Below are 14844 nucleotides of genomic sequence, written 5' to 3'. Positions count from 1 at the left end.
AAGAGTCTGAACTCACACAAACAGCCATAAATATAAATTAACTCAAACATTTCTTGAATCACAAAAGGTAAATTAATTGTATCCGTTGGCCTTCAATAGGTAGTGGAGCAGATCTGAGTAATGGAGTAATACCGTTGGACATCTTACCCAGCAGTAGAGAGATGGAAGATAATATTACAGAATCTCAGCATATGCTAGTGGCTGAAATCATGGTGTCAGGTATGAATAATGAGTTCTCCAATACAGCTTTGGTTCCAATAATTTCCATCCTACTAATTAGAAATTCTGAATGAACTCTCTAACTTAATGTTGACTAAATCTACACAAAGCTAGCGAAGACAAACTTTGGACTCAAACTTTGGTCCTTCTCTTCTGAATGGTTTATCTGAGGAAGATGGTTCCATATTAGACTGGACATGAACTTTACTCATTGAGGGTCGTTGGACTGAATCTTTTTTGAAGAAATCTGACTTGGAAAAAAAAGTGAAAAATAGGCCAGGACAGATTTGGGTGTATCCCCATCCATGCCTAGTATTTTTGGTGTTTGGCCCATTTAGCTTTACTTCTGTCAGTGTGAAAAGCAGATGGTAGCTGATAAGCAAATATAGGCTGGTTGCTTCAGCTGCTCCAGAAAGTCCACAAACAGCAAATGTTAGATTTTTTTTTTCTTCTATAATATATTGCCCATTTATCAGCAAAATGCTAAATAATTTATTCAGTATGTAACGACTTTAGGGAACCTAATTCTTTTATAGTCTGTGTTCACTCATGAAGCCAGTGGTTTTCAAACTGGGCTTAGCTCAGCCTTAAAGCTTCTGCAAACCCCACCTCTTCTTCATGCTAAGTCTCTGCCTTTCAATCAGTGCAGTGCTCTTTGAAGCATTTTATTTATTTATATTTCGGAGTGAGACTTAATTTTAACACTGTATGTGGCTAAAAATAAATTTGAGAACTCCACATTAGGGCATTATATACACTTAACCACAACTTTTGTGGTCATCAAACTACAATTTTCGAGGCCCTGGGACCTCTTACCCCTTCTTAGAGGATTTTATCAGTGTAATTTTTGATAAAATACAAAGAGGTGAATATTTTTAGTAATAATAATTTTTACAGAGCTTTAGAGTTTACCAGGTCCTTTAAGTATATCCTCTAATTTGACCCTTATCACAATCTATCATTTTACAGATTTGAAAGCTAAGATACATGAAGTTAGTGACTCGACCAAAGATTTTGAAAATTATGACCAAGTAATTAATTCATATCAAGAAAAGAATTACCGGAAACACGGTCATGTTAGGAATATTATTCATTTGGTGACTATTCATTTGCCATACACTGAGCTAAATGCTGGTGATACCATACTTAGCTAAATATAGCCCCAGCCTCCAAGGTCATAGTCAGATGTGGAGACAATGTGGTAGAATAAAACAATATACATAATATATATTAGCAGTATAGAGAACCTTTTCAAAGCCACTAGGGACCCCTAGAGGTTCACAGAGGATATTTTGAAAGGCTAATGTTTGGGGGACTCAAAGACCAAGGTGAATGACAGACAGTAAATTAGGCCACGTGGGTGGCATGGGGGAGTGACAAAATGGCTAAAGATTTGGAATACATATATAACAGACTGTGTTTGGCTTCATGCCTGGAGACTGTACCCTGCCTCGTGCGGAATAAATGAAATTGATTGTCTTGGTGAAGATTACCTCATCTTTCCCTCCCTGGATTGTGTTCTATTTTGTCTTAGCCTGTAAAGTTTTAGTTCTACCTGTGTTAGGCTAAGGGGTCTTACTTATATTTTGTTGTGAAATTTCATTTCAAACAAGTATCTATACCAAAAAGAAATTGAAAACTTTATGTTAGATTTTTTAGGTCCATATCTTTTTATTCTCCAAAGACACAGAGTCACATGGAGCAAGCATATCTGTGTACAACATGGCAAAGAGGTTCAATCCTAAAAAGTTTCATTGTCAAATTCACTAAAATCACGAATTCTTCTAAATTCATGAATAAAATGTAAAATTCTTAACGTAGCCTGTTGAGCCCTGGAGAAACTAGCCTGTACCCACCTCACCAGCCTCAATTTGTGCCCTTCTATCCCCAGCTTTCTATGGCCTGCTTCCATTACATGGGCCTTGCCTGTAACATGCAGGTGTTGTTTTCTCGGCCTACAGTGCTCTTTCTAACCCCACCTCCCCAAGTCCTGTGTATCCTTCAGATCTCAGCTTAATATGCTCTTTCTCAGCAAGGCTTTCCTAGTCTCCTGACCAGGTGAGGCGAGAGTTCTTGCAGCTCTCTTGGAACCCAGTATTTTTTCTTGATTGTGCTTATTACCCTATACTTCAATAAATAATCATGTAAGAAAACAGAGCCCTTGTCTATGTTCTCCACCTCCGTATTTTTGGCCCTCATAAGGCTCTGGCACATAGTAGGTACTTCAAAATGAATTAATTTTGTTAATTTTACAAACAGACCCCAGAGTCTTTTCTAGCGTGATAAGGCTAATTCTGATTCAGGCTGTCACAGTACTCTTCTTCTTTATCATTCTTATCTAGATATGTAAATAAAATATTTTATAGTCCTCAAAAGATTCTTTTAAAAATCACTTTTTCTTCAAGTGCTTACAGCAACCATGTGAAGTAGACTGGACAGAAACTGTCATCTGCATTTTAGAGAAGAGACACGTGAAGCATAAGCATGCCTTCCTTGTGGAGCTTAGTTTGTGGCAGAAGGAGCTTTGGCTATGGCTCATCCCTCCTGCAACTGCACATCCATTGCTTTTCAGTATGCAAAGCTGCCTTGGGGTTTGCAAGTTACCAAATAAATCCTGAATCATATGTTAATTTAAGATAATTCCGCAAGTGATTTAAAATGTCTTGGGTGATTTGATACTGTCCACCATATACTCTGAACAGCCTTGTGATTTGGGAGCTAGTCTTCCAAATAAATGCTGAATCCAATGGATAATTGATTTAGTCTGAACTTATCCATCTCAAAGAGTCATGAGTGACAGGAGGTGACCAAGCAAACATGAAAGGCCCGTGTTCCCACAAGAAAAATCTTCTCACTCAAATAGCTAAGCAAATCAAACGCCATTAGCCGATGTCTGCATTCACACGGCACCTGACTCCTATTTAGATCATTTAACTTTCTTTAATTTATGGGCAACTTTGGAGGGTTTCTTGACCTCTTCTATACGCAGATGAGCAAATTTACCAGTGGAAAGACAGAAGATAGTTTATATCCTACTGTGGTATGTCAGGTACCCCCAACTCCAACAGAGAGGAGGCATTTGGAGAATGATTATATACATAAGTAGCTAAAGGAAAAAAAAAAAAAAACGTGCTCACGTTTATGGCTCAAAAGGCAACTCTGTCTTCTGGGACATTTGTATTTCATTGGAGTACGAAATGAAATGATCCTTTTACAGCATTTAGTTTGTATGGTTCATAACTCTGTAAAAGTGCTTTGAGGTGGGGCTTCCCTGGTGGCGCAGTGGTAAGAATCCGCTTGCCAATGCAGGGGACACGGGTTCAAGCCCTGGTCCGGGAAGATCCCACATGCCACAGAGCAGCTAAGCCTGTGTGCTACAACTACTGAGCCTGTGCTCTAGAGGCCACGAGCCACAACTACTGAAGCCCGCGCACCTAGAGCCCATGCTCCGCAACAAGAGAAGCCACCGCAATGAGAAGCCTGCGCGCTGCAACGAAGAGTAGCCCCCGCTTGCTGCAACTAGAGAAAGCCCGTGCACAGTAACAAAGACCCAACACAGCCAAAAATAATAAATTTGAAAAAAAAAAAAGTGCCTTGAGGTTTGCAAGTCATGGCATAAATCTTGATAATAAACATACATTTTGACATATACATTCTATTATATATCAAACATAATTTTAGTAAATTGACAATAAATCTTTTTATGGTTAAATCTCTTTGCCATGTTGGTACACAGATCTACTTGCTACATATTAGTTGCATATCTTTGAGAGATAAGAATATATTGACCCCTTTTGTATGTCACAATGGTTGGGAATTCTCAAATAAAGCAATACAATTTTTGAAGTTTGAGTCCATTTAGTCCTAGAAATTGTATAGTTCAAATTTGCAAATGCTTTAAAAAATTATAAATAAGTTCACACGGGGGTCTTTGAACACCACATAATTCTTTAAGACTAAAGATTTGTTGAGAGCATGTAAACAGAAACATATGGTTTGTGGATCCTTTAATATAGATACAGCTTACAGATCAGCACAGTGTTTCTATTTGGAGGTTAACCTGCCCCAGAACTTGAGAAAGGAAGTACTGGAATTTTCGGTAGAATGCAAAACATTGAAGTCCATTTTCTTCTCTGAGGTCTGGAAATAATCCTGTGGGGTTCTCGCTGTTTGCAGATGGTGACGACTGTAGTGCCTTGGGATGCAGTACACAGGCTTGGTGTGTTTCAGAGGGAGAGAATGTCACGTGTCGGTGTTTGAAAGGATTTGCCGGAGATGGAAAACTGTGTTCTGGTAAGAGCAAAATCCAAATACACATAATATCTGGAAAATAGTGAATCAGAAACATTCTCTCAGATCATACTGATTCAAAATCTCCAGAACGATTTATGTTACCCTCAGGATTGAATACCTTATTTGATATTAGCTAAAAAGGTAATGGGTGTATGAATAGAAAATAAGAAACATAACATATTGTTATATTACATTGAGTTATATTAAAATTCCGTGATATAGACAATTGACATTAAAGAGAAGAATTTTTTAATATAATTGATTTTTAAAAAATATTTATTTCATTTACTTTATTTTTGGCTGTGTTGGGTCTTTGTTGCTGCACGCAGGCTCTCTAGTCTTTGCGAGTGGGGGCTACTCTTCATTGCAGTGCACGGGCTTCTCATCACGGTGGCTTCTCTTGCTGCGGAGCACAGGCTCTAGGCACGCGGGCTTCAGTAGTTGTGGCACGCAGGCCCAGTAGTTGTGGCTCGTGGGCTACAGAGCACAGGCTCAGTAGTTGTGGCGCATGGACTTAGTTGCCCCACGGCATGTGGGATCTTCCCGAATTAGGGCTCAAACCTGTGTCCCCTGCATTGGCAGGTGGATTCTTAATCACTGTGCCACCAGGGAGGCCCCAAGGAGAAGAATTTATAATTAGCTTTAAAAGCATGAATTTGAGTTCAAGTCAAATTTATAAACTCCCCAATTCCAATAAAAACACAGCTTTCCCCCCCGCAAAGGCTTAGGTCATAAGTTTTAGTTTATTAAATAGGTTTTGCTGGATGGGTTACTATTTTACATTGATAACCATTATTGTAAATGTTCTTATGGTCTGAAACTCTGGCACAAAGTGATTTACTTACACTAATGAAACACTGAGAAATCTGTAAAAATTGATTCAGAAATGAACTTTAAGTCCAAGATGGAGGGTTTGCATCACATTTGCAAGCAGTACCTGTAAATGGCTGGATGATTGTATGTAAGATTATACTATCCTTTCCTACTCTTTTCCTTTATACCAGGATTGCCTATGTATTTCACTAGCTCATCATTTTGCCCACAGATATAGATGAATGTCAGATGGGTATTTCAGTTTGCCCTCCCACCTCCTCCAAGTGCGTCAATACTGAAGGTGGCCATGTCTGCCGGTGCTCAGAAGGCTACCAGGGAGATGGGATCCACTGCCTCGGTAAGAGAGCTGTGTGCAGAGGGCCAAGGGTGAAGGCAGGCCTTGGAGAATCACCAAACACTGGGTGTGGCGGGCCGAGAAAAGACAGGAGAGAATTGCGGTGACACACATGTTAAGACTAAAAGAGGAGTTGTGTGATCTGTTCAAACTGACATATTTCAGTTTGGGGTAAATAGTCAATTTCGTGCCCTTTGGCTGTGACCGCACTAGTCAGCTTCTACACTCTGCAGAGGCTGTTTTCCCCTCTGCCTTTCTAATTCTTTCTCCTGGGGTTGAGTGACATCAGTGCCTCATCGATAACTCCACACCTCGAGCCATCACGGGGGGGAACTGGACAGCATTTTCTTTGTCACCGAATTTGGCAATTGAACCGTGGTGAACTGCAGAGCTGATGTGGGTTTGTTGGAGGTCACGGCTGTGTGTAAAGGGAAGGAGGCGTGGTTCTGTGAAAGGGCTCACAGCTGGCTCTTGATAAGTTCAAGCCGTTGACATTTAGAATCAAGCAAGGAATGATTAAGACCGCTTTCATAATCACCATCCTCTGCCAAGGTCTGGGTGTGGCTTGCTGGGTTGGGAGTTCACCTAGCGGATGTCATGTACCATTCCAGGTGTAACACAATGTCACGGTACAAGTGAAGACCTGCCTGAAGCCATCTTGGCCCGGTAAAATAGTTATCTCAAGTTTTATGGGGCTTTAACATGTCTCTTTCAGTATTTTCCTTTCCTTCTGAAAACATAAAAATCTTTTCGCTGTGAGGGGCAGATGCCTTGATAACAAGCTAAAATGGCATTGCTTTCTCGCACATGTTGAGGTTAAAGATGAAATATCAGTCATAACTACCAATTTTCTGGACCTGGTTGGTTTAAATCAGACGTTTATCAGATTAGTTTTGTGGAGTCCACAGACAGCTGTAAAGGCTCTTTTCAGCACATATTTGGCTGTCAATTGGGAAAATGTCACTGCTCTAATTAAGCAGGCTCCTAGATAATTTAGACAAACAGGCTTTATATTTCATTTACTTTGAAGAAAAAGGAAGGTATACTTTCTTGGATGTTTAAACTCATTATACTCTGGATTCTCACTCTGTTACTCACGCATCTCCATCCACGGAGCAGAGTGTCATGGCCCAGCCTGCCTGGTTGGCATGGCGTCTCGGGCCACATGGAAGCCCTGAGCTTGTTCTTGTTCTCCGCACTGCCCCCCAGCCCCATGATTATACAGTAGATATAGAGATGTAGTAGATACAGTGCTTTGAACCATGCCCGGCACACAATAAGTGCTATATAAAACTGTTGTTATTCTTAAGAGTAGCCGTGTTTCTTGGCCAACGGTACATCATTGTTTTTTCTTCTCTCTCATTCTCAAGGTGATCGTTCATAGAGATTGCAGTAGGATGTCAGTTTAAAAAAAAAAAAAAAAGACTCCCTTTGGGCTATTCAGGTTAGCGATTCAATGTGGCAAATATTTAATTGACCCCTATTAGTGCAAAGACACAGTGCTAGGATCTGTGAGGAATGCCAAGATGAGGAAGGCAGTCCTTGCTTACATGGAGAATATGATCTAAAAGAAATGCAGCTGTGATAAGTGGTGAAGAAAGGTATGCGTCATAAGAGAAGTAAAAACTAAGTGGAAGTTCAGAACTGGTAGACATATCTGTTTGAGGTATTGGGAAAGACTTCATGGAGGAAGTATCGTTTTGGATGGAACTGGGGGCATAAGTACCTTTTTATTATGCAGAAATGTGAAGGAGTGGGGAGCACTGCAGGCATGAACATATCACAGGTCTTATTTGGGGGGCGGATAGAGAAAAGCCTAGAGCCTTAAGTATAGACTGTGTGTCTATACTTGTGTGAAGGAGAACAGAAACTGAGTCTGGCAAGGTGGTGTCTCCATCTGCTCTGGCTACCATCAAAAGTACTGTGTAGACTGGGTGGCCTAAACAACAGACATTTATTTTCTTAGCGTTCTGGAGGCCAGGAGTCCCAGATTAAGGTGCTGGCAGATTTGGTTCCTGGTGAGGACTCTTTCTGGCTTGCAGACGGCCCCCTTCTTACTCCACACTCACCTGCCCTTTCCTCTGTGGCTTGTGGAGAGAGGGAGAGAGGGAGAGAGAGATACCACTGGTATCTCTTCCTCTTCTTAGAAGGACGTCAATCCCGTTGGATTAGGGCCTCACTCTTATGACTTCATATAAGCTTGATTGCTTCCTTATAGGTCCTGTCTCCAAATATAGTCACTCTGGGGGTTAGGGCTTCAACATATGAATTTTGGGGAGATGCAATTCAGTCCATAACAGGTAAGTTGAGTTATATTTGTGGGAAACTAGAATCTGAAAGTCAGGCATTGGGGTTTTACTTCTCTAGACCAGCACCATCCAGTAGAAATATAATGTCAGTCACATATGTAATTTAAAATTTTTTGTAGCTACATTACAAAAAGCAAAAAGAAACAGGTGAAATTAATTTTAATATTTTATTTAATTCAATATATATCCCAAATATTAACAGCTTAATGTATAATCAATATAAAAAAGTATCATCATTATTTTTTACTTGGAGTATAGTTGCTTTACAATGTTGTGTTAGTTTCTGCTGTACAGCAAAGTGAGTCAGCTATACGTATACATATATCCCCTCTTTTTTGGATTTCCTTCCCATTTAGGTCACCACAGAGCACTGAGTAGAGTTCCCTGTGCTATACAGTTGGTTCTCATTAGCTATCTATAATATAAAAATTACTGATATATTTTATGTTCCTTCATAGTTGGTACTATGTCCACAAAATCTGGCGTGTGTTTTACACTTACAGTACATTTCAGTGTGGACTAGCTGCAGTTCAGGTGCTCAGCACCTACATATGGCGATGGCTACCATATTAGGCAGCACAGCTCTAGGAAACAGACAACTACTGGCAGCATCTGAGTCGAGTGGCGCAGTGATGGGAGATGTGGTTCGGGAAGATTAATGTGGCACTGGTGTTTAGGAGAGAAGTGGAGGAGAGATGGGATGCAGGGAATGTTGTAAGGCTGCTCCTCTTAAAGCAATGGAAAATCGAAGAGAAGAAGGACCTAAAGGTTAGGGTGGTGGTAACTGAGAAAATAAAAGATGGGTAGTTGGGAAAAAAGTGATGACTTTGTTCATATTTCTGTAAAAAAGGCAAAAATGTTGAATTTGATATGATCTGAACTACTAAATGTTTACCTAGAGATAGTTTACCATCTCCAACTTTCCCACTGAGCTACATGTGCTGGGAAATTTCCTTTCCTTCCAAGCAGTAGGAAAACTTCCAGCCTTATGTCAGGAGTTTACCTGCATGGCATGCAGCCAAGGGGCCCAGTCCATCTCTCTCTCTCTCCAACATTTATAATAGAATTTTTGAATCTAAAAATGTATAGAGCTCTGAGAACATGTGGCATGACAGAAGTTGAAGGCGCTCCCTTTCCAGAATATTGGGGTTCCCAATTATACCACCCTCTGCTCTCCTCTGCACCCTACTTTTCTCTTTCCTACTCCCTTTTCCTGACAGATATTGATGAGTGCCAACTGGGTGTGCACACCTGTGGGGAAAATGCCGCCTGTACAAATACGGAGGGAAACTACACCTGCACATGTGCTGGCAACTCATCTGAACCTGGACGGATTTGCCCTGGTAGGTTGGTGGGTGGTCCAGATCCAAGGGGAGGGACTCGATTCTGAAAAAATCAGTACCCAAGTGTATTTCCATTAGAGCTTCTAGAAATCATTCAGTTCAATCAGGCTGGTGAGTTTACTTTCCTGATTAGATTGATGCTGTGGTTGAGAATGTGAAATGGCCCAAGTTTTCTTAATTTAATAGCATCTGGAATAAATCCTTTTTTATTATTCACAATTCAATAAAGGTGGGAACACAGGTGGTTCTCTTTAACTATGCAGCTAATGTCCTGATTTGTAGTGTTGATTTTGGGGGCTGCTGGGAAAGCTCTGCAGGGCTAGACAGGTTGGGGAGGATGTCCGGACTCTTAGCATTTTGAATCACTTTCAAGGATTTTAAAATAAGCTTTTTCTGAACTTAAAAATTTTAATCTAAAGATAGAGTCCCATTTTTAATGAACTTAAAGAAGTAGCAAAATCACTATTTTTTTTTTCCCATTCCTTTAGGAAATAGCTGTTGCCAAAGTGAAGAGGTAGATACTATTTCGTCTTGTTATATAAGGGGGAATATGGTTTGCAGAGGAATTGTTTTTTTAAATAAAGTTGGAGTTACAAGAGATATCAGTGTTCATCTATGCCATCTCTCCAGTTTCAAAATGGTCCTATTCCATTCTAGAAATTTGACATATGTCATTTGAAATTCTTAATAAAATTGCATTTAATTTTTTTTTAAGTCAGTATTTCTTGATCTGAATTAGAACTTAAAAAAATGTTAATAATTGTCGCTTCCTTCTTCCTGAACCCTCCCCCATAACAGCAGTATCTTCTTACCATCAGCACCCAGAAGGGGAGCTGGCTTCATAGACCCTAGAAGCCAGGGTCAGCTAAGTCATTGCCAGCTATTTACCTGTCTCAGCTCTGCAAGCAGAAAACATCCTGAGAAAGGAAGGTTCTGCATTTGCTCGGGTCTCTGTTTTTTTAGCATATTATTTTCTCAAATAGTTTGCTGTTCTTAAAGGTACTGAAAGACTCCTAATATTTATATAGTCAGCTACACACCCTAATGTTTTCCTTTCAAAGAGCAGCAAACCATTCAATAAAACGGACTTCCCCACTTTGGCATCCCCTCTGTTATGGTAACATTTCCTTTCTGTCAAAGTTGCTAATCTTGTCTTTGAGGGCTCCCCTACAACTTAAATAGTTTTTAGAAGAAAGTCTCATGTGGGAGAAATTTTTGAGACTCCCAGGAAACTAGGGGTAGTGGACTGTGTAGTGGTAGGTGGTTTATAAGCCATCAAGAGATACTGTTGTTCAGTGAGACGCTCTTAAGCTAACTGCTGTTTCACACAGCGTGTGTTTTTGGATGATGTATGTGCTTTTATAATGAGATCTGCACTCGGAATTCATATGGTCTTGGGACTGACCATTCTCTTACAGCTTCCAACATGCTTTATGTCAAATAATGCTGAACCTAAGGAAAGAATGGCTGGCTCCATGGTGAAGGACCCGAGGTCTGGTTAAGAAAGTGAAACTTGTTCTATATCACAACTATTGGTCTATCTCACAAATTGTTCACGGAAACTACTTCCTGATATCGATATCTGAAAGACCCCAATCACTTCAGCAAGTAAAAGAAATGCCTTTGCTTCTTCTAGACTCGACTCTACCCTCTCAACCCAGGGAGGATGGCCGCTCTCCTGTGAGAAATATTTACCCCGAATGTCCCCCGTCCCACGATGGGTACTGCCTCCATGGCGGTGTGTGTATGTATGTTGAAGCGGTCGACAGCTATGCCTGCAAGTAAGTCAAGCTATTTTTCTGATGGCACAGAGATATGATATCGCAGCCCATAACTTTTAGCAGATTCAGAAAACTTACATTGCGATTTTTCTATAATTAGGCTTTTCCATAGGGAAAAATAGATAATTTATATATGTAACCCTTTATTTACATATATAAATTCTGTGTGTGTATTACACCTTTCCTGCATATTTCACCACCCCCCGCCCCTAACCCGGTGCTAGTGGTAAATATTAAATGTAAGGAACTGGTTATTTTCCCTCTTATTTAAATAACTTGATGTTACTACTGGCATAGGCTGGGGATTAAACTGAGAGAATTTCTTAAAACTTTGATTTATTTTCTGCCAATCAGATGGAGCGCATCAATGCTATGTTTCTGAATTTTAAAAAGTGTTATATATGTTCACACTGGACTTCTTGCCTTCAATGCTCAAAACTAACCTAGTTTTTCCCTCTTTTCTTCCTAATAGTTGGCATTTACATTTTTTTTTTTTTTTTTTGCGTTACGCGGGCCTCTCACTGTTGTGGCCTCTCCCATCGCGGAGCACAGGCTCCGGACGTGCAGGCTCAGTGACCACGGCTCACGGGCCCAGCCGCTCCGCGGCATGTGGGATCTTCCCGGACTGGGGCACGAACCCGTGTCCCCTGCATCGGCAGGGGGACTCTCAACCACTGCGCCACCAGGGAAGCCCGTCATTTACATTTTTGTTGTTTGGTAACAACTGCTGGATGCAGCCATAGCTGCCTTTGCTCTGCTTTTGTCCCTGTGATGGTTTCAGTGGGCTAAGTGTCAACCTGAAGAGAGGGTTCAAGGAAGCCCTGGAACTATGAGGTGTTCCCACCGCACTCACTCAGAAACCATGCCCCTCAGTTTTTAGTAAAAACCACACCCAGAAGATCTAGTTTTGTATCAAATCTTACTTTTAATTTCGTTCATAATTTGAAGGCAATCGGAGGGAATTGATAGATACTGAAAAATGAATAGGTCTCCTATGGCTGGACTCCTGACTCATTGATAATTTTCTCTGTGCCTAGTGAAGGAATGATGAAATACTTCGATCCTCATGAATAGATGCTATGAGCTTAGAGGCTTTGATTATTTTATCACTAATAATCAGCGGAAACATAGTCTAAATTATAAGAAGAATAAGTTTTATTCTGTGACAAAGTATATGGCCTTGCATTATAAATCACGTCAGCCTGACACAGTGAAAACTGCTCATGAATATTAGCAAAAATGACTCAGTTCTAATAGAAATCTGCTTTCGTATTCATATTTCATACTGTGATTTTCTAACCTAAGATAAATTTAGTACTTAATGATAATCATCCTTGATTTTGATAATAAGAATCAAATTGTTTTTACCTGTTCCTGGCTTCTTGTTGTCACAGATAACGGAATTATGAAAACAAGTGTCCTAGCAATGGTTTGTGTTGCTCTCTGATACTTTAACTTTGGGTTATTAAAGACATTATAGACCTAGAGTCTGTCATACAAAGTGAAGTAAATCAGAAAGAGAAAAACAAATACCATATGCTAACACATATATATGGAATCTAAAAATTAAAAAAAAATGGTTCTGATGAACCTGGGGTAGGACAGGAATAAAGACTCAGATGTAGAGAATGGAATTGAGGACATGGGGAAGTGGAAGGGGAAGCTGGGATGAAGTGAGAGAGTGGCATGGACATATATACATTACCAAATGTAAAGTAGATAGCTAGTGGGAAGCAGCTGCATAGCACAGGGAGATCAGCTAGGTGGTTTGTGACCACCTAGAGGGGTGGGATAGGGAGGGAGGGAGGGAGGGAGACGCAAGAGGGAGGGGTTACGGAGATATATGTAAACATATAGCTGATTCACTTTGTTATACAGCAGAAACTAACACACCATTGTAAAGCAATTATACTCCAATAAAGATGTTGCACTGTTGGTGGGAATGTAAATTGATACAGCCACTATGGAGAACAGTATGGAGGTTCCTTAAAAAATTAAAAATAGAACTACCATACGACCCAGCAATCCCACTACTGGGCATATACCCTGAGAAAACCATAATTCAAAAAAGTCATGTACCACAATGTTTATTGCAGCACAATTTACAATAGGCAGGACATGGAAGCAACCTAAGTGTCCATCGACAGATGAATGGATAAAGATGTGGCACATATATACAATGGAATATTAGCCATACAAAGAAACGAAATTGAGTTATTTGTAGTGAAGTGGATGGACCTCAAGTCTGTCATAACAGAGTGAAGTAAGTCAGAAAGAGAAAAACAAATACCATTTGCTGACGTATATATGTGGCATCTAAAAAAAAAAAAAAAAGGTTCTGAAGAACCTAGAGGCAGGACAGGAATAAAGATGTAGAGAATGGACTTGAGGACAAAGGGAGGGGGAAGGGTAAGCTGGGACGAAGTGAGAGAGTGGCATGGACATATATACACTACCAAATGTAAAATAGATAGCTAGTGGGAAGCAGCTGCATAGCACAGGGAGATCAGCTCCGTGCTTTGTGACCACCTAGAGGGGTGGGATAGGGGAGGGTGGGAGGGAGGAAGATGCAAGAGGGAAGAGATATGGGAACATATGTGTATGTATAACTAATTCACTTTGTTATAAAGCAGAAACTAACACACCATTGTAAAGCAATTATACTCCAATAAAGATGTAAAAAAAAAAACCCACAAAACCTGAAGAACTAGTGGAGTGTGGCCTGCCCTTGTGAAATGCTGGCTGATTGCTCTGGACCTTATAAGGCTGAGAGGCTTTGATATTGCAGCCTCCTTGGCTCCCAGTTCTCTTGTCACGTGCGTGGCATATTCCTTGAGACCCTAAGATCTATGAGAGGATTGGAGGTGTGACCTATTAATATCCAACAGTTTAAAAGTGGCTGCTAGGGGCTTCCCTGGTGGTGCAGTGGTTGAGAGTCCGCCTGCCGATGCAGGGGATGCAGGTTCGTGCCCCGGTCCAGGAAGATCCCACATGCCGCGGAGCGGCTGGGCCTGTGAGCCATGGCCACTGAGCCTGCGCGTCCAGAGCCTGTGCTCCGCAACGGGAGAGGCCACAACAGTGAGAGGCCCGCGTACCGCAAAAAAAAAAAAAAAAAAGTGGCTGCTAGGCGTTGATAGTAAACGTCTATAACCAAGGACAGCTAGAATTAAAACAGCATACAGGAAAGCCGGGAATAACCTGATGGTCCTTTATGCTTCCTACACTCAGATCCTGCATTCTCTGGTAGGATCACTTCTAGAAGAATAGTTTTTCAGAGGTGCCTGGAACTTAAAACTCTTTTTGGAAGTGGCCCAATGTAGTAGAAAGAACAGACTTTGAAATCAGAGAACCATTTGAATCAAACCTGCCATTCACGAGCCGTGTGAAAAATTACTTAACTCCTTTGAATCTTACTTTCCTCATCTATAAAATGGGAATATGCCATCAAAAATAAAGTGAATAAAAGTGCCTAGTACAATATCGGAAACATAAGGTGCATAACAATCACTAGTTACTTTCCCTCCTGTCTTTGAAAGTGACTCGCCAAAGCTCCTATAACCAACTCAGGTAGAACTAGGACTAGACTTGAGACCTTCTGGGCCTTCAGCCATGATGCATGCTTCGTCTAATGCTTTTCCCTTGCTGCCTCTTCCCCCCACGGGGACTGGTATCAGTCCTCTGTGTGTTCATTCCTTTACCTCCTTTTGGAACAAAGTGGGGACATGGATATA

The 14844-nt window shown here is 40.8% G+C and overlaps 1 protein-coding gene across 1 annotated transcript in view; it reads left to right on the top strand.

Annotated features, from left to right (window-relative positions):
* The window catches only part of EGF (epidermal growth factor), a 93816-nt gene that overhangs the window by 68630 nt on the left and 10342 nt on the right, over positions 1–14844 (top strand). Inside the window, 5 exon segments of the mRNA XM_030760117.2 lie at positions 100–219; positions 4396–4512; positions 5558–5683; positions 9210–9332; positions 10969–11113. Coding sequence (XP_030615977.2) covers positions 100–219; positions 4396–4512; positions 5558–5683; positions 9210–9332; positions 10969–11113 — 631 coding nt within the window.

The sequence above is a fragment of the Delphinapterus leucas genome, chromosome 5, assembly GCF_059928025.1.
Source record: "Delphinapterus leucas isolate spDelLeu-1000000601 "Yukka" chromosome 5, BTC_Dleu_Yukka2, whole genome shotgun sequence".
NCBI lineage: Eukaryota > Metazoa > Chordata > Mammalia > Artiodactyla > Monodontidae > Delphinapterus > Delphinapterus leucas.
This window is presented reverse-complemented; position numbering and strand designations above follow the sequence as displayed.